The sequence below is a fragment of the Sciurus vulgaris genome, assembly GCF_902686455.1.
Source record: "Sciurus vulgaris genome assembly, chromosome: 2".
Taxonomy (NCBI): Eukaryota; Metazoa; Chordata; class Mammalia; order Rodentia; family Sciuridae; genus Sciurus; species Sciurus vulgaris.
This window is the reverse complement of record NC_136462.1, coordinates 162,371,824-162,395,255: the sequence shown is the minus strand read 5'-3', so window position 1 is coordinate 162,395,255 and position 23,432 is coordinate 162,371,824. Positions and strand designations below refer to the sequence as shown.

Below are 23,432 nucleotides of genomic sequence, written 5' to 3'. Positions count from 1 at the left end.
CCTGGATTAACAATGATCAGTCCTCAGCTGGTGCTAATTAGCAAGTAAAGACCTCAGGGATAGAGCCAGCAGGCCCCACAGCTGCCCTTACCTGAGTGAACTTGATGGTGAAAATGGCATGAGATCTGCTACTGACATCATTCATCCCAGTTGCTGCTGTGGTACGATTGATATTTCCTGCATCCATCAGTTCTTCCACATCACCATAATTCTGTACTAAATGCTTGGATAAATCTGGGGGAAAAAGAGGGAGATGAAGAAATCCCATTACATAGTAACTGAAAAACTTTTCCTGTATGAAATAATACCTGTCTACAAATCTGCTGACTTATCTGAAGACCTTACCAGTTTCTACAGTTTTGTGGTATATAATGCACTCAGGAGCTGGACAAGTTGGTTAGTCTCACTGGGTCTCAGTCACCCCATCTTATAATGTATACCTATTACATAGGGTATTTAGGATAAATGTTAGCTACTGACATTAACCTCTTAGCATTAGTAACAGCACAAATAAGAAAAATGTAAAAGCACTATCTTCATGTAAAACCTGAGCATTTTTGAAGCCTTTAAAATATGTGTGTGTGTGTGTGTGTGTGTGTGTATACACGCGCATGCACGTGTGAGGATTTAGAGAAGGGTAACGTTCATACACTTCCAAAGTGAAAGGCTATATATGTAGGGCGCCCCTACTCCTCTCTTGTAGTTCTCCTTCCTTTTCTGTCAGGTAAACAAATGTTACCAGTACCTCCATACCCTTCTAGAAATAGTCCATAGGTGTACAGGTGTACAGGCAAGTGTGTGTGTGTGTGTGTGTGTGTGTGTGTGTGTGTGTGTAAATAAAACCACTTTCCCCCACTTCATACAAATGGGAGCATGCCTGGCTGGGGGTGTAGCTCAGTGGTAGACCTTGCACTTGGCATGCATGAGGCCCTGGGTTCAACCCGCAAGTCACAAAAAAACAAAAAAAGAAAGAAAATTGCATACCATAAATATTATTTTGCACCCTGTTTTTCTTAATGTAATGATGTATGATATATTAAAGAATATTCTGAGGCTGGAGTTATAAATAAGTAATAGTGTGTTGCCTAGCATGTATGAGGCCCTGGATTTGATCCCCAGAACCTCAAAATCAATGCGTATCTTAAATACCATTTTGCAACCTGCATTTTTTAATGTAACGATACATTAAAGCATAGTCTGAGGCTGGGGGTGTATCTCAATGATACAGTGTCTGCCCAGCATGTGCAGGCCTTAGGGTTGACCCTCACAAATGCAAAAAAAAAAAAAAAAAAAAGAGCAAGCAATATTCTGAATCAGTTAAGATTTGTCGTTCATTTTTAAGGACACAGAGCATTCACTGAATATATGTATGAATATATGTACTGTAACCAATATAACCAATCTCCTATTGAGACTATGGAGATTGTTTACATATTGTGTTTGATTACAAATAATGTGGCTACAAATAATCTCATACATGGGTCTTTTCAAATGTGTGGAAATGTTTCCACAGAATAAATTCTTAAGAGATGGAATTGCTAAAACAAAGGACATTTGAAATTTTGATATATTTTGCAAAATTGTCCTCCACAAAGGGCAATTTACACCTAACAGTGGAAATGTATAAAAGTGCTGTCTTCCAATATCCTCCCAACATTCTTATCAGACTCATTTACATCTGCCAAAGATGGTGACAAATATCATCCCAAAGTATGTTTATTTTGCTTTTCTCCTATTATGAATGAGGGTGAGCATTTTTTCTTGCTATTTAAAAATCACCAGTATTTCTGTTTCTATGAACAACCTATTCATAACCTTTTACTTCTTTGACTATCCTTATTGATCTATAGATGCTCTTCATATATTAAGAAAATTCATGCTTTGTCTGAAACCTGAAAAATATTTCCCCCCATTTTGTAAGCTTTTTCCTGTGTTTACAGTGTTTCTGGTTGATTTTGGGTGTTTTTTATTTTTTACCATTTCAAATTTAACAATTTTGTTTTATGGTTTTTGGGGCTTTCAAATTTTTAAATGCCTTCCTCTTCCAAGTTTCTGGAAAAAAATTAATCAATGGTGTCTTCTAGTTATTGTATTATTTTATTTTTACACATAAATCTTTGATCCATTTACCTTTGATTCATTTATCCTGCTATAAAATCTGAACTATAACACCAGTTTACTTTTTTTCTCCCTGAAAACTTAATAATCCATACTCCCCCAATGTTCATTTGTTAAAAAATAAATCCCCAGGGCTGGAGATGTAGCTTAGTGGTGAAGTTTTGCCTAGCATGCATAAGATCCTGGGTCCAATGTCCAGCATGTGTGCACATGATCACACACCCACAAAAATAAATGTCCATGGGTATCTACGTCAGATTCTAGATGTTTGACCATTTTTGATTATCAGCTCTTCATATACCAGTTTTCTCTGCTTAAATATTTAATAATGCAATTAAAAGGAAAACAAAAGGACATATGTTAAGCTAAAAATTATCAACAATAATCACTATCCACCATACTACTATAAACTTCATGGTTGCACATATTACTTTGGGAATGGAAGGCAAAAGTGCAAATGGAAATTTAATATAATTCAGATGGGGTCTTTATGGTATACCTGATATCTTTTCCAACCCCTAGGAACACTTAACCACTGAGCCACATCCCCAGCCCTATTTTGTATTTTATTTAGAGACAAGGTCTCACTGAGTTGCTTAGTGCCTTGCTAAGTTGCTGAGGCTGGCTTTGAACTCTCGATCCTCCTGCCTCAGCCTCCCAAGTCACTGGGATTATAAGCGTGTGCCACTGTGCCTGGCCACCTGATATCTTGAGGTTAAAAAAAAAAAAAGGCAAACAAAAATAGGTATATCTTTAAACTCATGAACAGATCTGTCTGGCCTCCAATGAAACACTCATGAAAAATTAAATCCAAACAAAAACCTATCTCCCTCTATGTGCAATTCCGGTAGACCAGTCATGACTCGGCTTTCTTAGGCAAATAAGATTAGCTTCTTTACAAGGATGGCCTCAAAATCAGTCAATTTTTTTAAATAAGTAGCCAAGGCCAGTTTCTTCCCCAACACTCACTGCAGCATTTCCCACAAGTGACTGTGCCACACTAGTGTATCTCAACACAGATGCTGAGCCATGCAGAGGAATCCTGTCAAAGCTCTTCTTAACAGGCAAGAGGTCTCACAATATCTTTCTTGCCATATATCATCATTAGAACCAGTAAAGGTATACTGCACTAAAATGTCACACCATGGAAAGATACAGATTACAGGCTTGCTTATCTTGCCTAAAAACACTGGAAAACAAATTTTGAGAGGTTGTTTTAAGCCAGAGGAAATCTATTGGCAAACATCAGGAAATCAGTGAACATCCTGTGAAGTATGAATTCATTAAATCGACATTGTATAGTGACAGCTCATATCATTTTTACTATAATAAAATTCCAAAAGCACACAAATTTTTAATTCTCACCATTATACTATTTTTTTTTTTCTTCAAAGGCTTTATTTTTACACAGATTCTCAGGAAGGACAGGGCTGCAAAATATTCACTCTTACCCTCAACATAAGGTCCTTCTTTTGGATGCTCACGGACTCTTAAATTGAAGGTTTTAGATGATTTCCGTCTAAGTAGATCTCTTACACGTTCATTATAAATTTCTAAGTAGCTAAAAATTTTAAATAGAATGGAATTCAGAAAAAATTATTTCAGGCATTGATTACAATAACATAATAGGAGCAACTTCAACTCATGAGAGGTAACTATCATATACAATGCTAAGCACTTTACATTCATTTCATTTAATCCCTAAAATAGCTCAGTAATAGGTACTTCCCCATTTTATAGGTTAGGCAAAGGAGATCTAAAGTGATTTAAATAACTTTTCCAAAGCCCCACCACCACCAAAGAGGTCAACCAGCCCTGAGAAGTACAATTGACATATTTGCCTTCAAAACCACTGGAGACAGTCTCCCAAACAGGTTTAACTTCAAATAGGAAAAAGCACCATGGCCAACCAGGTTTATTTATAGATTAGATTTAGAGTGATCCAGCCAACATAAAGAATAACACAAACCTTACTCAGCCAAAAGAATGAGGCAAGTAATTGGATATATTCGTAAAAGTCAAAGGCTAACTCCATTTGAGATAAACATCAAATGCTACAGTTTCCAACTGAGCTGTTATTTCTTATCCAAACTGTACCCAAGAAAGTCATTGAAAACCTAGTGTTTTCAGCTTTACTCACAACCACTGTAAGTACAGGAGAGGAAAAGGCAGGCTAGACTCTTCCCTTAAGAAAGGCTAGCACTTTAGCACAAACCAAGCGGCCTTGGCTCCAACCAAGCTCTCACTCACGCAGGCCATGGGCCCTACCTGACTTCTGTCCGAAAAGATGCTTCATCCCATCTGGTGGTTTCATTTATCCGACTGAAGAGCCCTTCACAGATCCGAGGTATTAAGCCCAAATCACCCTGCAATGGGAAGGAGAAATGTCACAGCTGTCATTTGAAATATAAATAACTGACTATAGAATTTGCATTTTGCTGGTGTGGAATTGGACTCCAAGGGCCTGCATGCCAACCCCAGGCTGCCACCCTAGGACCCCAGACACACCATTTACCCTCTGCAGAACTGCCTATTACTCTGAAATGAGAGCATAGAACCTTCTATTTCTACATGCTGACTTGAGCAATAGGTGCTTATTAGTTGTTAATTGGTTAAATCGCAGCTTGCAAAGATATGGAGACTTATTCTCTATAAAACAAGACTATGTCCAGTTGCACAATAAATATTAAAAATATCTAGTTAAATGACCACAGAAAGGGAAGTATACACCAGAAGGGAAAGTTTTATTAAGCCCTCAAGGTCGTCACTAGCTGTCTTAAAACACAGGTGATAAAACCATATTAAAACGTGTAATACATCTCTCATTTTCATGTAGTGGACTTCCTAGAAAGGATTTAATATATCATATCACTTTGTAATGTGGGTATCATATTCAATAGTCATGTTTTGGTCAGCATTAACAAGCTGGTAAGCCTCATGATGGTACTCAAGATAAAGCAAAACCCAAAAAAATACCACTTGTTGTGATCAGCATGGTGCAATTTTTTAAAATAAACTATCATACCCTAAAAATAGAAAGAACACCCAACAAGCACTTACCTGTAAGGTTAGAGAAAAACTATCATTTATGAGCACTAGCTTGTAGAAATCAACAAATTTCATATTTAGAGGGCTTTCTTACCCAAAAAAGCATAGTAGGAAAGCAAGAAGAAAGAAATAATAAAAAGTAAATGCAAAACTCTTCCAATACTGTTTATAGCACTCATTTGTTCTTCTTTATTTTTCAGCACTGAAGATTCGCAGCACAACACATACATCATTCTAGTTTAAGAGAAGCCTGAGTTCAAGACATCACTCTACACGCACTGAAGTAAGTTCATCTGGGAAGCCCTGCTCTCCTCTAATACACTACTTCCATGAACCACCAAGCCTTTAGCATTGAGGACACCACCACCCCTGCTGGCAGGAAGCCCTCAAGTTCTGCCAGTATCTCTATATCTAGAACATGCCACAGGTTTGGCAGTCACTAAATAGTGCTTTTGCTGTGATGTAAGAAAACACACACAAATGCTGTCTAAATTTGGAGAAAACACAGAATGAGATAAAATTCCAATGATCCTGTCTACTTTTCACTCCATAGTTTGGGGCAACTGTAACATTAATATTGTTAATTTACATAGATTAATGAACTGCGTAACTATGTTGATACCCATTATAAACTATATACAGACTATGTAACTCTAACTTTTTAATGTATTTGCTGGATTTATATAATACCGTTCCATCAAAAAGTTAGATTTATATTTTGCATTTTTCTTAGGGAAAAATGTTCTGAATAATTTTAAAAAGAACAGACTTCAGTAATTTTATTCAAACTTTTCTGTTGGCAAAAAAGGAGAATAAATTACTTGTGGGCCCAGCATATTTTCTTGATAAGATTATAAGGCCTTTAAAAACAAAATGAACTGGAACTTGCATCCATTATTCATGCTTATATACTTAACACTATTTCTAATTTAAAATCTCTCAAAGGAAATTTAGTCCAACTTATTACTGACTTTCATCTTATTACTCAAGAATAATCAGAACATGAAAAGCACGTTAGTATAGACCAAGTAGATAAAAAGATAATTCTATCAGTCCAGAGGAAAATAAGAAATTCCCTTCCCATGCAAACAACATACAGAATTTCCCATCATAGTGTATGATTTTCCAGATCCAGTTTGTCCATATGCGAAGACACAAGCATTATAACCTTCAAATGCAGATTTTACCACATCTGTGCCAAGGGTTTTGAAAACCTGAAAGAAACAAACAAACAAAAAAAAACCACAAACACAAAAGACACAATTACCATGGATTTTAATAAAAACCCCTGCAGTGCTGACAATATTCTTGAATGCTACTTTCATCTCTTAAGGATTACACCATACCAATAAATCACCATAGAATTGTTAACAACAGAATATGTATGTACCCCCATTTTTAATCAAAAGTAAACTTTCTAAGCAAGCAAAAAGTAACCCCATTCTACTTCTTACTTAACCAAACAATTCCTGAAATATGAAAATGTAAACAAGTCAAAGTGACAATCATGTCTAGAAGCAAAGATGATTTTAAAGCATGATGATTTACCATTAAGAATTATATGTTTATAAAGCTACTCATTCTATAAGAGTTTCTAGAAATAAAATATTCAAAACCTGAAGGTCACAGTAGCAAGAAATTATTGCCTGAACCATGCTAAACTCAAGTTCTCATTTTTAAGGATCCAGGTTCACAGAGATAAACCTTTGAAGGTTTTCCTGAAGCTGAGTGATAGATGGGTGTAAATGATGCCAGGACGATTGGATTCCCTCATGACAGAGTCCAGATGCTTTTTCCTATTTGGATATTTGCCCAGGATGGAGAGGGTGGGAGACAACCTGTGTGGGGATGGAGTCATACCTGCAATGGTCTGAGTCCCTGTCCGTGAACCACATAATTGCAATTTGGAGAGTAAAAGATGATGAAGTATAAATACTTCAGGAGGACAACTAATATAAATGAGTCAAATCAAGAGGTGAAGGCATTCTAGTTATACCCAACTGGGAAGAGATGAACCAAAGTTTAGTGTTAAATCCAGTACACTAATGGGCACATCAGATTTCTCCCTGCTTCCAATAGTAGGAACATCAGCAACTAAAGAGATGTCAGAGGGAGGTCAGTTATCTTCACAGTTAGCACCACGAAATGGTAAGGGGCTCCTAGATGGAATTTCCACAGTCCAAAGTGGGAACCTTACCCACTCCTGCAGGCATGATCAGTCTGTGAGTGATGTCCATTAGCCAAAATCAGAGACCCGCTTAGGTAAACCACAAAGTCATCTCCAACTACTACCAAAGGGCTGAGAGCAATAGATCCTAAACTATGATATACCTAAGAATAACCTGGGAAGCTTCCAAAAGTCCCACAGGCCAGGCTGGCAACCCAGCTTAAAGAAATGCAAACTAAGGATTGTGAACCCAGGAACCAGTGCCTTATAACACCCCACAAGTGATTTCAAAATAAACAAAACAAGCAAGCCTGGCCATCTTCATCTCAGATCCACATTATTATTATCATTATTTTGTATCAGGAATTAAACTCAGGGGTGCTTAACCACTGAGCTACATCCCCAGCCCTTTATACTTTCTATTTTGAGACAGGGTCTCGATAAGTTGCTTAGGGCCTCATTAAGTTACTTGGGCTGACTTTGAACTTGAGATCCTCCTGCCTCAGCCTCCTAAGCCACTGGGATTACACGAGTACACCACCATGGCTGGCTCAGATCTACATTTTTTAAAATCCTGCTAATAACACAGCTGCCGTCCAAGGACAAGATGAAAATACAGCCAACTGAACTTTGGCTTTCTTCAGACATCTTCCTCCCACCATCTTGTTTGGACTTTGTTTCCTCATTCTCATTGGTAAAAGATTCACAAACCCGCCCTTCAACTGAGTCATCTCCACAGATGGCCAAGGTCATGCCTTCTGAGTTAATTTCTACTCATTTCAGCTTTACGAGTTGATATTTTCTGAACTTATTCTCAAATTCTGATGCTGTACTCAACTATAACAGTGGCTCACACTGGGCACTTTCTATACCATTTCATGTGTTCATGTATTAATCCTCATGAAAATATAACAGGGTAAGTGGCATTACCAAACCTCAGATGAGGAAATTGAAAGGAAGGGTTAAGGAAGTAAGCACCTGCCAGTGAATGGCCAAGCTGGGACCTCAGACAGGTCTTTCAGACTCCATAGGTCTTATTATATGTTCTCTTCCCAGACCCTCTAAATTGACAATGAGGTCCTAAACCTCTCTGGAAGCACTCCTCCTCAAACTTCTATTAAGAAGCAAAAGTCAAAATCCCAGGGAGACTCAGGGTTCCAGACCATCAGTTTGAGATTCATTTTCATAACTACATATGAAATTTGAATAAAAACTCTAAATTATTCTCCAATTTTCTCCTACTAAACAAAAAAGAAAAAAGAGGTAAGATCATTTCACTGAACAGAAACAAACATCTTCCAAAAACTTCTCAGAGGGTAAAAGACAGATTTTCTCTTACAGTTTGGTCTGGAGTTAAAACAGTATCATAGGAAATATCATTACTTAAATCAAACCCAACGGTTACCACAGTGAAATTCTTCCCTAGGGCTAAAATTCACACCTACCATTTTATTATTACTTTTATTAGAAAGCTAATCCACGTGGTTTTCTGACAGACTCAAGACTGGGTGTGAGTGCTAGAGGGTGAGGCTGGTGGACATGACACCAAAATGGGTCTACAAATTGCAGGTCTGTAGGTGTACAAATCAGGTCAGACTCAGTATCAGCTTCAGATAACCCACGTACAGTCAGCCCGAGACCTGAGAAGTATCAGGCACTCCCTGCATCTCCGTCTGGCAAGGAAAGACCTTCAGGCTCCCAGCAAAGTCTGATCTAAAATCTGCTACAGATGGGAAGGGGAGGTCGGCTTTAAGAGACTGAGCATTCCACTAGCAACAAAACTCTGCCAAATTCCCTCATCTGGCCTGGTAACCTCCAATCTGCCTAGCTGCTTATAGAAGCACAGACTAGACTTTACAGCTGATTTCCAGAGTAATCCAACAGGGTCTCACTAGAGGAGAATCATCCACAAGAGGGCGCTGCTAAAACAAAGACTCCCATCACGCGGTCCCCTAGAAGATCTTTAGGTTTCATGTTTCTCCAGGGTTGAATTAAGGAACAGGTTGTGTGAGATCAAAGCCTCACTTCGGAGTTTTGAAGAACCATTAAGAAAATCAGACTTTATTTAATATCTTATTAATGTTTTTAATTTATATGACTGTGGCTTTAATTGCTCATTTTTTTTTCTAATTGTAAAATAATGGTCCCCTTACGTGGTATTTCTTTAATGTCAATGGTCATCTTACCCAGCATTCATTTAACATCAAGAGAAACTTGACTTGAACTCCAGCAATAGGCATGATACATTTTCACAATTCACTTTCACATTCAACTGATTAAAGAGAGAGCAAGTGAGTATCATGCTAGTTTGCATCCTTCCCTGATCATAGCAGGGACAGCTCACGTCCTGTGGCTAAGATGTCAGCATGAAAACTTTAGTCAATATTTAAAACCAAAGCCCTTTTTAACACAACATGTGTTAGGAATTAGGGACAATCTCTTTAACAGAGTATTTTAAAAATAGATCTCTTCCTGGATCTATATTGGCTTATTAACACATGGTTCTACTAGACAATGTTTCAACAAATGTACCCCCAAAGCTTTCTTTGTTTTGTAACTGAATGGAATAATCTCAGGTTACTCACATAGAGTTAAAGACCCTGAAGTAGCTGGAAAGACACGCTGCACATGTACCTAAAGCATTGACGTTATCCTTACCTGTTGAAAGATTTTCACAATCTAGATCTCTTTTTAAACTCTAGGCATTTATTTTTAGCCTCCACAAGAGTTAACCTTATACCTGCTTCCCTGTTCTTAACTCTTATTAATGTCATCTGTTCCATACATTAACTACCATCTGAAAACCAGTTCACTGGGTCAGCAAATATTTACTTACTATGCCTGGTCCTGCATCACACAATATTCTACTTTTCCATTCCCAAGTTTTCCCTCAGCACAGCCTCTGTCTCTAAGACCTCAAATTCAAGATAAATGGGAAAAATTTAGCAGCTCAATTAACAAGTCAGAAAAGGAGCCTTTGAGGTTCTTCATTCATACTGTGTTGAGATTCTAGAGATCACCACATTAAACTGGCTTTTCTATTAACAAATTCCCTTGTACCTGCCACTTTATTCCCATTCCTACATTAAAGCCTAAGTCTAGATTTCAATATCAACAACATTCTATTTCTCTCCAGACTCCTATCTGCCAACACTGACTGTCAAGTCACCTTGACATCAGATTCACCACAGTCCTATCTACCAACAATGACTGTCAGTCACGTTGACTCCAACGTCATTTTTTCTCACTTACCCACTCTCATTTATTTAGCCAACAGGCTGCCCTATCAATTTGTCATCTAGAACATGCCACCCCATTCCTTCCATACCCTTAAGAGTTTCCCAGTGGCTTCTCCACACCCTGAACATGAGCTCCAGGTTCTCAACTTTCCTACTATTCAAAGTGAATTAAATCTATGAACTTGAGCAAATTGCTCAAGTCTCTCTGGGGTTAAAATTTATCTCATTTGGTTCTAAAAATGATTAAACAAGACAGCACACATGACACCTGAGCGTCTGACACCAATGCAAACTCAAGCAACATCAGTTCCTCTTTTCTTTTCCAAACCTCTTTCATACCAGGCATCTCCTTTCTCTCTAACGGTTCCTAGTCCCATCACTCTTGTCCCTCAAAGGGTGAAACAAAATTCAATCTTTTGAAGACTGAATTCTTCTCAGGCTTAAATTAATGGTCCCATGAAACAATAAAAAAAAAAAAAAATCTAAGCTAGCAAAGGCTAATTTTATATAAATTATATTCAGAGAGAAAAAAACTAGCAGGGTATTTTGCAGGCATGGTGAGCACATACCCATAACCCCAGCTACTGAGGAGTCTGAGGCAAGAAATCACAAGTTGGAGGTCAACCTGGGCAACTTAGTGAAACCTTGTTTCCACATAAAATAAAAAAGGCTGGGGATGTACCTAAGTAATATAGGGCTTTCCTGGCATGTGGAAGCCCTGGGTTCCATCCCCAGAACCACCAAATAAGAAGCAATCTTAAAGTGTTTTAGGGAAGGCATGTTTTCTCAATATGAAAAAATTTTTTTAAACAAATATCTTGAAATATCACATCATACCATTTCTTGTGAAACATAATCTGGACTCTTCATATCAGCAGAATAAAAAGAAAAGTCATAGGTGAAGGTCTTGATCCGTTCTCTTCCTGAGTCCCCAGTCCCTCCTTCTGGTATCTAGAAAAGAAGATAATGATGATGATAATAATAAGAAGAAGAAGAAGAACAATGAAACCACAAGAGTACATCATTTGACAAGTGACCCAAATCAAGAAGAAAAAAATAAATGTTCCTAAAAATATATTAAATAATCATCTTTTCAAATTTATACCCAAGCATTTAATTACTTCTGGCCTCCCTAAAATAATGAATGAATACAACCTCAACTCCCCCACCCATGATCCAAGTTCTCTGTGGTATGACCCACAGTTATTATTCTTGTCTTTTTTATTATGATTAACTTTCATGAACCCAATGCTCTAGTCAGACTATGTTTTTCCATTTTCAATGATTTTTACTGTTCCCTTCATCAGAGATGGGCTTTGCGCACAAGCCCAAGGAATGTTAATCACACAGACTATGATGTGACTGGTAGAGTTAGAGTTGTGCAGTTTGGTGGCTCCTTGAAAACTCCAGGTCAGATGTCTCCCCTTCCATGAAGCTTTCTTAATGTGCTCTACCCAGAAATAATTTCTCTCACCTCTGAAAAGCAAACCTCTCCTAGGACACATCATGCTGTGAGTTTAATACAGATGTGTTTGCATATCTCTTGTCTACCATGCTATATACTTAAATTAAGCCCAAAAGTTGTATTTAAAAATCTTCAGGGGAGGGAAAAGGGGGGGGGGGATCATGAACTGAAATCAATTTCCATGCATGTAATGAATTTGTTGAGATAAACCCAACTACTATGTATAACCATAAAACTCTAATAAAATATACAAATAAATAATAAAAAAACTTCATATACCCCAAAAGGCTCACATAGTTCATTGGACATATTCTAAATAGCTTCGCCAAGCACTATACTTTCAACTTGATTCACGTATTACAAAGAGACAAGCATTAAAACACTAAGAAAAATAAATTTCTAAAAATCTAACAATTAAAATAACAACATAATAAAACATTAAAAATCCAGGCATTCATTTTGGTTATTCAAACTTTGAAGGAAGAAATGTTTACAAAACACAAAAAGCAATGGATAATCAAGGTAAATAGATTCCACAATGCAAAAAGAAAGGAGGCGCACCCAAGGCCAGGAACACTGTGAACATGAACATAAGCAAAGTAAAGGTACCTAATGGCAGGGAGTGGATGAGTAATGATGGGTAGAAAGCTGAGAAGATGAAGGAGGCCAAGGGAGGGAAGGCTAGTGTAGGGCTAGAAAGGGCCAGGATACTTGAGAATTGTGCTAAGCGAAAAAAGAAAGACATTCCAATAGAGAATGCCTAGGGCAAAGGGACACAGAGCCCAAAGGAGGCCTATCAGTTTTCCAGAGCACTGCCTGACTGGAAGACAGAGCACCCCAGCTTCCATTACTGGAAATCAAGTTGCTCAACTCTAAAAGTGGATCTCATAGTGCTCAGTTCCTTGGGCCACAAATTAATAGAAATCCATCCCTCAGACATGACCTGGAGACTGATCTGTACTTGACTACAGAGCAGCAGAACTCAGAAACCCAAACCTATGTGTTAATGACAAAAAAAGCACATTATTTCCTTAGTACTATGGAAACTACCATCAAGAACTATGAATAATAAAATCAAAATCTATAAAGCACATTATTTCAAAATCTATAAAGCACATTATCAAAATCTATAAAGCACATTATTTCCTTATTATTAACTCTACACCCTTGCTCCCACCCTGAGTAAAGTGCGCTCCAGGTCCTTGACAAATGATCAAAGAAACAAATAGTATATTTTAAGGGCAAAAGAAAGAAATCATCATTTGGGGAAACTGAGGATTTTTCTATTTGTTTTTTTCTAGAAAGTAAAGCAAGTATTGTTTTCCAATCTTTCACCTCCCTAGTTTTGAATAATAGTACCAGTTCTTCTTCAAGGATTACAAAACATGATAATCTTCATTAAAAATAGAAACAAATCTAAGGGTTAAACTTCTTCAATGCTTCACAGTCTATGGCTCCTCTACAAGTTCTCAGGATGAAAACTCCTGGCCCTGCTCCACACTCAGGAGTTGGATCATTGCATTGATCCTCCAGATCAAATGAAACAGGGCATGGGAGAAGAAACACGCATCAGCTCTTCTGCTTCAGGGCCAAGCCCCAGTATAGAGCATGCTGATGTGGCCACCTAACCCGAGAAAGGAGGATGTGGAAGTGACAGGCATGTTGTATTGACCCACAAGTGAGCCCCATAGCAGTGTCAACATGGGCCTTGTAGAACTGAAGCAGGGCCAGGTCACTACTTGCCTTCAAGTTTGTGATTGTTGTTTTGCTTTTCTCCATTTGAATAATGAATTTGGCCTCCAAGTCCTTTTCCCTGCAACACAAATAAGAAAAGGTTATTTTTTAAAATTGTTTCATTAACTTTGTTTAAAAAACAATCCCTGATAGCAAATCCTTATTAATACTGCCAGACAGACATGAGAACACACAAAAGAGATGCTACCATCAAGAACTATGACTATCAATGTGTTATCAAAATCCATAAGAATATCTGTGATGATTTAAAAAAAGATAGAGTAAATGAAATGACAGAAACTGTGAAGCACAGAGCCTCATGAAAAAAAAAATAGCCCTACCAAACCGGATACAAAGAAAAAGATACTTTATCCCTCCACCCAGGATGAAAACTAAGACAAAAACTGCAATAGGTACAACCAGTACTGACTCTTCCTCTCACCATCTTTTTACATTCTTTAAAATTACATTTTTTAGACAGTAGCAGAACAGGAAGTGAGGTAATTGCTACAATTACAATTCTCTAGAATAAATGACCATACATCTACACAGTGGAGTATTATGCCACTGAAAAAAGAATGAGGACAATGTCAACACCCTGACATGGTGCAGTGGCCAGGAAACATGGCTATGAGGAGAAGGAAAGATGGAGAAAGCACAGGGATGGCCCCCGGTTTTTGATAGCTTGATCTTCCATGTTGGACTACACATGGTGTGAAAGCAATACACTTCCAAAGGAAATGTACTTTGCATTTTTAATTTTTGCCCTTTCCTGGACTAGCAATAAGTGGCCCAGACCACCAGCAATGCTGAGCAGCAGCAGTGAGTCGCAGCTCCCAGGCAGCCACTCAATCATGACAGCGAACAACGCATAAAAATAAAAAGAATGACCTAAGTATTTTTCAAAAGGCTACCTATAGAGAAGAAGAGAATGGAGAGAAGAACAAGAACACACATGGGCTTCTGTTTGTGACCTTCTCTTCAGGGCCTCTAAGTGTCAGGGTGACTTCAAGGTCTATGTGATGCTCCATCAAACAGTCTTACCTTTTCTCCTCTATTCAACATTCAGATTCCTAGTCTTGTCCAAACTAACACCTACTGACCTTGGTCACATCTCCCCATTCTGCAGCCACCATTCCAGTCAGGTCACCACTTTCTAGTCTGTCTCCAGCCTTGTGCCCTCCCATCTACACTCCATTCTCTGCTGCTAGAGGGAGCCTTCCAAAATACACACCTCACCATGAAGCACCTGCTTTAGAGCCCATCAAGTACTTCTCAGAGACTACAGGCTAAAGCCAACTCTCATGATCAGACCCTAACTCAAACTGCCTTTTCAACACTATATCCTGCCTCACCCCCTTTCTCTGGTTAACTCCCTGCCATCCCTCTGAGCTGGGTTCAGATTTCCCACACTCTGGAGTGTCTTCACGGAGCACTCTGCCTTATCCTTAGTTAGATGGCCCTTCTGCTCATCTCACCCCTGGACCTAAAAACAAGGACACTCTGCCTGTGTGTTATCACACCCTAACCCCTGGCACAGTGACTGCAACACTGACATGGTCATAAATTGGTTTCTGCATGTGCTGGATTGACTGACTGAATTATTAAATGAATGGCCCCAGGCTACTCAGCAATACCCATCCTCTACTACAGGGATCTCCCTACTGGCCCCCTCCCATTCTTGGTTCTTGCCTTCCTACACATGATATCTTTCTACCCACATTCTCATCAAAGGCTTGCCTCGGGCTCATCCTGACTCACCTCCTCCTGATAAACCTTCAGAAACACCCCACTTACCACTACCTACCTAGCTCATCCCACTCACTAGGATTTCTTTCATCTTTAATGATATCACCTCTCCAATTCATCCAGAGAAACAAGGACCCAGATTCTTTCTCATCCACACCTAAGTCCACAGAGCACAAGGACAAAGCTCACAACCAGCCCTGAGAGTGATGATTTTTAATCCTTCAGCAGAGAACTGTAGAATACCAGGCTGAGAGTTTCCCGGCCTCAGGTCAATTTCCTCTGACATTTAAGTAACATGGGAAATAAATCTTGACATTTTTCTTATATTGAGGAAAATAAATAATCCTAAAATATTATTTGAACATTGACTTAATAATAGAGCAAAATGAACTATGTCTCTCCCTGGTCACTTTGGTGAATTGGGTTTCTCAACCGAAAAGTCAATTATGATCCTTTCATATAAATAAGTAATTTATGTGAAAGGTCTGGAAACTAGTTCATAAGATGTTACAAATGAGCCAGCTGGAGTAAGGATACAGAGTTATAGATCAATATTGGAGGGTTTAGGGGAGGAAAGGAAAGGAAAAGATTTAAAATATCCAATCAGGGAAAGAGATTAATTATGTCACCTCTCAGCTATGTGAGTAGGAAAATGCTTATTAGGAAAAAAAAAAAAAAAAAAAAAAAAACACTGTGTTAATCTAAATATTTCAAAAATGTTTTTGAATTATTCAGCAATTCAAATTGATTCACTCATTCAGCTAATGATTTTTGGTCACTCTGTGATGCACAGCTACACTGGTGATGGTGGCTCTCCAAAGACAGTCATTAGCTTACTTCCCCACAAGTTCTAAAACAAACCAGGATTCTCCTACTCACCTTAAAAGTTAAGATAATATGAACCAATATTTAACTGCCTCCATCTTGGTGGCAAGACACTCAATAGCAATAATAAATTAAAAAACTATTTTAAAATCAAGAGCTCCACTTGAAACTATATGGAAAGCAGCCCAAGCAAAACCATAAATAGGAAAAAGATGAAGCAGCAAAACAGCATGCCAATGGTGATCAGGTTTGCAGTTCAATAAAAGTATAAACAAAGTCAAAAGGATATAATATCTATGACTCTAGACAAACAAAACATTTCTGAAAGGATAAATGGAAAGTCATTTGCAGTGGTAACCTCTGGAGAGACAGCGGAAGCAGGGACCTCTGGGTATAAGAAAATAAACATTTCAGTGTTAGAATTATTTAGCATGACTTGATAGTGTTTTATAATTAAAATTAGTCAATTAAAGATAAAACACGGCAGCTCCTCAAGCTCTAGGACAAGTCCATGGGAGATTCACCTCCTCTCCTGACAGCCCAGCCCTACAGAGGACAAGACCACTGTGGCCTTGCACTTCCACATCCATCCATGCCCTTGGTCATCCTCTGGCACTGCCAAGCCCTGCCCCTGCCCTTCTCCATCACTCTGCATTCCCACCAGGCAAAATGATGCCCAAGATTCAAAATCATTCCCGACCCCTCGTCTCAGAGAGCACTTCTGATCCCTTAGGCTCAACAAATGGCTCAGTTTCTCAGGTCTACTCTATGACACTTCTTTTTCTATTTTTTTTTTTTTTAAGAGTTCCACATGAAACACAGAAAGCCCAATTAAACTGAATTTCATATAATCAACAAATAATTTCTTTGTGTAAGTCTAAATAATGCATGAGACATACTTACACTTAGTTTTTGCCTACTAACTCAGACATCACCACCACCTCTCAAAGTCTTTGTACTCATCAAGATCTCCTGCAGTTAGATGCACATGTATTCACCCCCTACCCAAGCCCAAACTGCAGGTGAGTGACACCTCAATACCATGTAGTAGTGGAGGTTCCAGAAACAGGTGTCACCTCTATCTCAAAGCCTGGCATCAAACTCAGGGAGAACCACTATATTCCCTAAAACCATCTCTTCCTATGCCGTGTCTTGTCCTTTCTGGTTGATCCTGAGCACTTGAAGAAAAGATTATCAAGAGAAGTCAATGCACAGCCAGGGGCTGTGACTACTCTTAGTTGCTCTCCATGAAATCATAAAAGCCTTCAAGAAAAACCCAAGGGAAAGTATACTGAAAAAAAATCCTGGAGTGGGTTTTTCAGGCAATCACCCTGACTTCATTTCAGTTTCTAAGACTAGGCCTCACCACACCACATAGGAGTCAGCTAGGTCAGGAGCACCAGAACCTACATCCTAAATACCAACCTTGGGTGGCAGTTGGTGAGAAATTGGCACTGCCTCCACTCCACTGCCTTCAGGCTGCCACCATGGATGAACCCAGGCCAACAATGCTGCCACAGCCTCATATACACTATAAGCCTCTTGCTGAATGAAATCCTCAGCTGATCCCTGCCGGAGCAGAAGGGAGCTAATAAGGTGAGCTTTTGCTCACCTTACCCAGCCTAGGGAGAGTGTCATAAACCTAAAAGATTAGACAGAGTTAGCTGGTACCGGGTATGGGTAGGGAAAAAAAAAAAAAGTCAATCTGAGAGTCTGTCATGCAAAATATTCATTAAGGTGTGCCCTTGGGATAAACACCTGGGAAAAGGTGGAGACAGAAGGTGGCAGGGCAGAGGGAGAAGTGAAGCTGGGCACCAACCCAAGGACAGCTTCAGCCAACTCAATGGACAGTTCTGCAGGGAAATAGCCCATCAGAGTTGCCACAGGTGGGGACAACATGGCTGTTCTTCATCCCCCCACACTGAGCAGTAGGGACTATGCACTGCCTAGAGAAAGGCACACCACTGCCCAGACTATCCCTAAGGGGCTGACAGTTGAAAGTTATGCCAACATCACTGCAGAAGCTGGGTAATAAAACCTCAAAAAAGAGAATCTGGGCAGCAAAAACAGCACCCACCATACCAACTCCTCTTAAAAACACCACAAAAGCTTGGATTCCACTCAAACTTAGGCAGTCATCTGCCCTAATTGGAATACAAGTTTCTGGGAACAATTATCTTATAACTAACCAAAAGACGTCCTCTACAGGCAGCTAGCCATCTTTACCTCTTATCATAATGGGACTAGACATTTTATTTCATCATAATTATTATTAAAATATGAAACATTCACAAATTTGCAAATAGTCTTTGCATGGGGACCATGCTGATCTTCTCTGTGTCATTCCAATTTAGTACATGTGCTTCCAAAGCCAGCACTGTTTATTTTTTAAATTGACAAATAAAAATAGTATATACTTAAAAAAACAAAACAAAACAAAACAAAACACATGAGGCAGCATCAGCAACTCCCCAATGAAATATGTCAAGCAGGGGCTACTGAGCAGGGAGGCAGATGACTTTTTTTTTTTTTTTTTTTTTTTTTTGTTTGGAAGGAAGAATAGCCTAACAATCAGAATTGTCTCAATGTAAAATGTGTTGCCTTGAGATGTGCAGAATCATCACCGAAGAGATTTAGTCGGAGGCTAGACAATTCCTTATCTGGAACACTGTATAGAGAGATTTATATATTCATTCATTCACAAATATTTACTGGGTGCCTTCACAAGGCAGATAATACTCTTGGTATAGGGATAAAGTGACAAACAGTACAAAGGATCAGCTCTCATGTACGCTGTATCTTGGTGAGAAGTTCAGGAAAATAGTAATAATAAAAACCAATAATGCAATGTCATTTTAGATAATGGTAAGTACTACAAAGATATAAGAATGGGTGCCTTGGAATAGGACTGACAGGCAGAGGGAGAGAAGCTGCCAGAAAAGAACTCTGGAAGGGGGTGATGTGTAAGTGAAGACTTGAATCAAGAGAAGCCAAGAGCCAGGGGAAGGGCATTCCAGGTAAAGAGAATGGCAGGAGCCAGCCAGAGGCTTTGGGGAAAGGATAAGGACCATGGTGATCACAGAAGAAAAGGAAGGCAAAATAGAAGAGATTAGACAAGCCTTGAGGCAGAAGTCAATCATGTCAGATCTTCCAGACTTTGGCTAAAATGGCTAAGACTTTGGAACTGAAAAGTGATAGGAAGCCATAGCACAGGAAGGCTTTGTGTATAGAAAAACAGCAAAAATCACTTTCATGTTTTTTAAATACCACTCTAACTGCTCTGCATAGACTCTAAAGGGAAGAGAACAGAGCAAGGAGAACACTTAGGGAGCTGTACATACAAGGGATGCTGGTCCAAAACTAAAGTAAAGAACACAGATGTACTCAAGACAACTGGGCCAGATCCACAATGCCCTAGGCATGATGACCAATAGACAGAATCATTTGGACGATCCAACCCAGACATAACCAATAGAACTCTCCAGCATAGGGATTCAGGAGTATGTTTAACCATCTAATAGATTCTAATGATTCACCACTGCACTAATTGATCTGCAGTGGTTCCCTGAAGAACTGGGATTTTATAAAGCTTAACTGTCTCTCAGCTCCTTCTGAGATGGTACTTCACTAGACAGTGGTCTCAGCTCCTCTTCTGAATGAAGCTTGATGCTCCTAGCCCCAATTTCAGAACAAAATCCCACAACAGGGCTATTTCTTTTGGACTTTCACTTCTGGCTTCCAGCTGAGGCATCTCTTCTGGACCCTACAGCATGAAGGTTCTCCTACAGAAGGTACACAACTATAACCCCTCTGAAGACCTAGACAGAAGTCAATTCATTACATGTAACAGATGCCTTACTTCAGGCCATGAGAACTTAATTCTGACATGGCCTGGTTCTGGTTGAAAAGAACAGACAGTTGAAGAACTTCATACATTACAAAATTCCAACCTGAAATGATAAAGGACTAAATTTTGTTGCTCAAGGCTAAAGATTACATTATATATTTTAACAGAAAACTTGGGATACTCTGCAGGGAGGACAACTAGGGGTCAAGATGGTAAAAGGCTTGAGAGTCAAGATGAAGTTCCAGGAAATAAAGCATGTGAAAAGGCATGGACTCAGGAGACAGTAAAAGACCTAGTTTATGACCTCATCTTACAGAGAGACACAGAGGCCCAGGGAGGTTACATGACTTACAGTTGCTCCTACAGAGTAAGTGTTGCAAAAGGTCACAGGAATTAAGCAACTTCAAAGTCACAGAGAACTACTGAGTAAAGCTAATGCCCCTCACCTGATTCAACTATATCATCCTGGAGGTGGGAGTTACAGCTCCCAGAGGAAAAGAGTTCGTCAGTCAGTAATTGAAGATATCATAGTGAGGTTACTCCAACAGGTCAAGTCATCAAATGTATAGGCCCTGGAGGAGGGCACATGAGTCCATGCAGCCTCTTCTTCCACCACAGAGCAAGCAGTACCCAAGGTCTCCCCGTTCCTAACTATTCCTTCTTGTCAGATTCATGAAGATCTGCTTCCGGCCTTGCTCACACTGGTCCTCCTGCCTAGAAAGTACCTTTCTCCTTCAATTGACTTATCCTTCAAAGCCTATAAATGTGTCTCCTCCAGGAAGACTTCCAGGACCCCTCCCTGGGTGACATCTTCTGTGTGACATTCCATAACACACACAGCAATTACATTAGACCTGTTGACTATTGGGCAACCACATGGTTGTCTTCCCACCAGTCCAGGAGCTAGCTAGAGATAAAACCTGGTGTTTCATACATCTCACAGTACCAAGTACTATTCTGATGTAGAGCAAGCACTGGGATGAATGTATTTTGGTGGACTTCCCGTACCAAGTCATATGCACTAGAGCACAGTTCCAAATATTAATATTTGTCTTCACTCTTTAAAGACAGACCACATTCATGTAACTTTTATTACGGCATACTGTTATAACTGTTGTACTTTATTATTAGTCACTGTTGCTAATCCTTACTGTTTCAAATTTATAAATAAAACTTTATCATGGGTTTGTATGCACATAAAAAAACATGACATATATAGGGTTTGGTACCACTCTTGGTTTCAAACATCCACTGGGTTCTGGGAATGTATGTCCCATGAATACACAGGAGATGGCCATACCTGGGAAATAAAGAATGGACAAAACACTTCTACTGAAAACAGGAGACTTTTCTTGAACTCAAGCACTTAAGTTAATGCTTTCAAAGTTTAGTGCCCTTTTAAATTTTTTAAATAAAGACGTATTCTCCCCATAAATATCAGTTAACTTGGCAGATGTTAACTCCATGAGAAACAAAGCTCATCTCTTCCTACAGATTCACAGCTATGACCTTGACTCCAGGACCAAGGCAAAGGGGATTTTGTCTCCTTTGGAGTCACAGGAAAAAAAAGGCCACACTACTCTGATATGCTTCCCCAAAACACATAAGCATCAACTCATTTTAAAAAGTGGAAGTTCAAAAGGGGTGGTATAGATTTCAACACCTGAAGTATTAAGAACATTGATTTTCAGTGTTCAAACATTAAATCAACTATTTAATGCCCCGAGACATCCTACTGTAGTGCTGCAGTGCCATGAAACACAAAGAAATGTGTTTTCTCAGTCTTCATCCACACCATCACTACAACTCTCTTCCAGATTTATCTCTATTTTAGAAGAATGTTCTTAGTGACAGCTTTTAGGGGAAAAAAAAAAAAAGTACAATAGCTGACCTGTAAAAAGAAGACTGATTTCTTTTACAACATCATCACCTAAATATACCAGCTAGGGGAGAGACACTGGTATAAATTCAAACTGAACTGCAGAACTTTTTCTTCAAAAGACTTCACTTAGTTACAGTGGGATAAGATGAGATCTTGGTTTCCTATAACTTTTTCCTCCAGCATAGCACCTAACATTTATGTTGCCAAGCACAGAGGTTTAACAATGGGGAAAAAGGAGAGGGCACGGGGTTTAGGGTTGAAATCTTGACTCTTAGCAGCTTTGGGACTGTGAGCACATTGCATAACTTTGCCAGGCCTTGGTTTTCTCATCTGTATATAATGTTCTTGAAAAATACCTTTTACACATAGCAATGCTGTGGTTATTAAACTAGCTGATGAACACTTTTGCTGAAAGATTTGATAGAAGAAAGCAAGCAACACGAAGCCAGGCACAGAGCAGATACTCAACCAGTGCATTCATATCCATCAGGAAATCAAGACCAACCATTTACTCAACCAATGTCTACTGTGTCACTACTATGTGCCAGTACTGTGCAACAGTGGGGGTACACCAAAGGACAAAACCAATCAAAAGACCTGTCCTCGGTTCACAGGCCATCAGAGAGATCCATTTTAACATGATCTTTCCAATTCTTTCTCAAAATGGGTAGAAATGGGGAAGAATCTAGAAAATACACTTTGCCAAATTTTCTAGCCAGAGCTCTCAAAACTGAAGAACCATTATATAGCTGATCTTATGAAGATCTTCCCAAGGTTTGTTTATGAAATGCCATCTTCATCCATGTAATTCTGAGGGCACAGTTTAAAAAAAAAAAAAAAGAAATATTATCAGAAACAAAAAGATTCCTTATTTTAAGTACTTGTGAATCATGCCTGTTTGTTCTACATATATGCTGACTGTCCAATCTAAGGGCACATGATGCATCCTTTCATCACTTCCCCAGGGCAAGCTTGCGATGCTCACTTACATATTAGAGAGAAATACAACAGCCAGAGGCAGGAATAGGTCAATGGACAAACACATATGTCTCTCCTTTATGAGGCTCTGTGAGGGATATGGAGGCATATAGTCAATGGCCCATAATTATTCCACATAGGTGAAACAAATTGCTGGATGAATCTGTAAACTGGTTTTTGCCCCATCTCAGGCACGGGAGACCAGACCAAGGTGACATGTGGCTTTTGTTGACTTCCAAGTGAACAAAGTTGGTCAAAAAAGGAAGCCCAAGCACATTTTTCACACTGAAGAAGAAGGGTAGGTCACCAGACCCTTCCTTTATAGGATATTCTTTGAACACTGAAATAAACCTGCTGCCTTCCTTGGTGCCTGAACAAGC

The 23,432-nt window shown here is 39.1% G+C and overlaps 1 protein-coding gene across 4 annotated transcripts in view; it reads right to left on the bottom strand.

Moving 5' to 3' along the window:
* LOC306654672 (kinesin-like protein KIF16B) overlaps positions 1–23,432 on the bottom strand; it is a gene marked incomplete at its 3' end in the record, with an annotated part of 336,888 nt that overhangs the window by 276,446 nt on the left and 37,010 nt on the right. For all 4 annotated transcript variants that reach the window (XM_079128488.1, XM_079128489.1, XM_079128486.1 and 1 more), the window contains exons 2-7: positions 13,781–13,850; positions 11,410–11,523; positions 6,264–6,380; positions 4,387–4,484; positions 3,570–3,679; positions 92–234 (exon numbers count right to left, since the gene is read on the bottom strand). In XM_079128488.1, the coding sequence (XP_078984614.1) occupies positions 92–234; positions 3,570–3,679; positions 4,387–4,484; positions 6,264–6,380; positions 11,410–11,523; positions 13,781–13,850 (652 nt within the window). The remainder of the gene's footprint in view (positions 1–91; positions 235–3,569; positions 3,680–4,386; positions 4,485–6,263; positions 6,381–11,409; positions 11,524–13,780; positions 13,851–23,432) is intronic.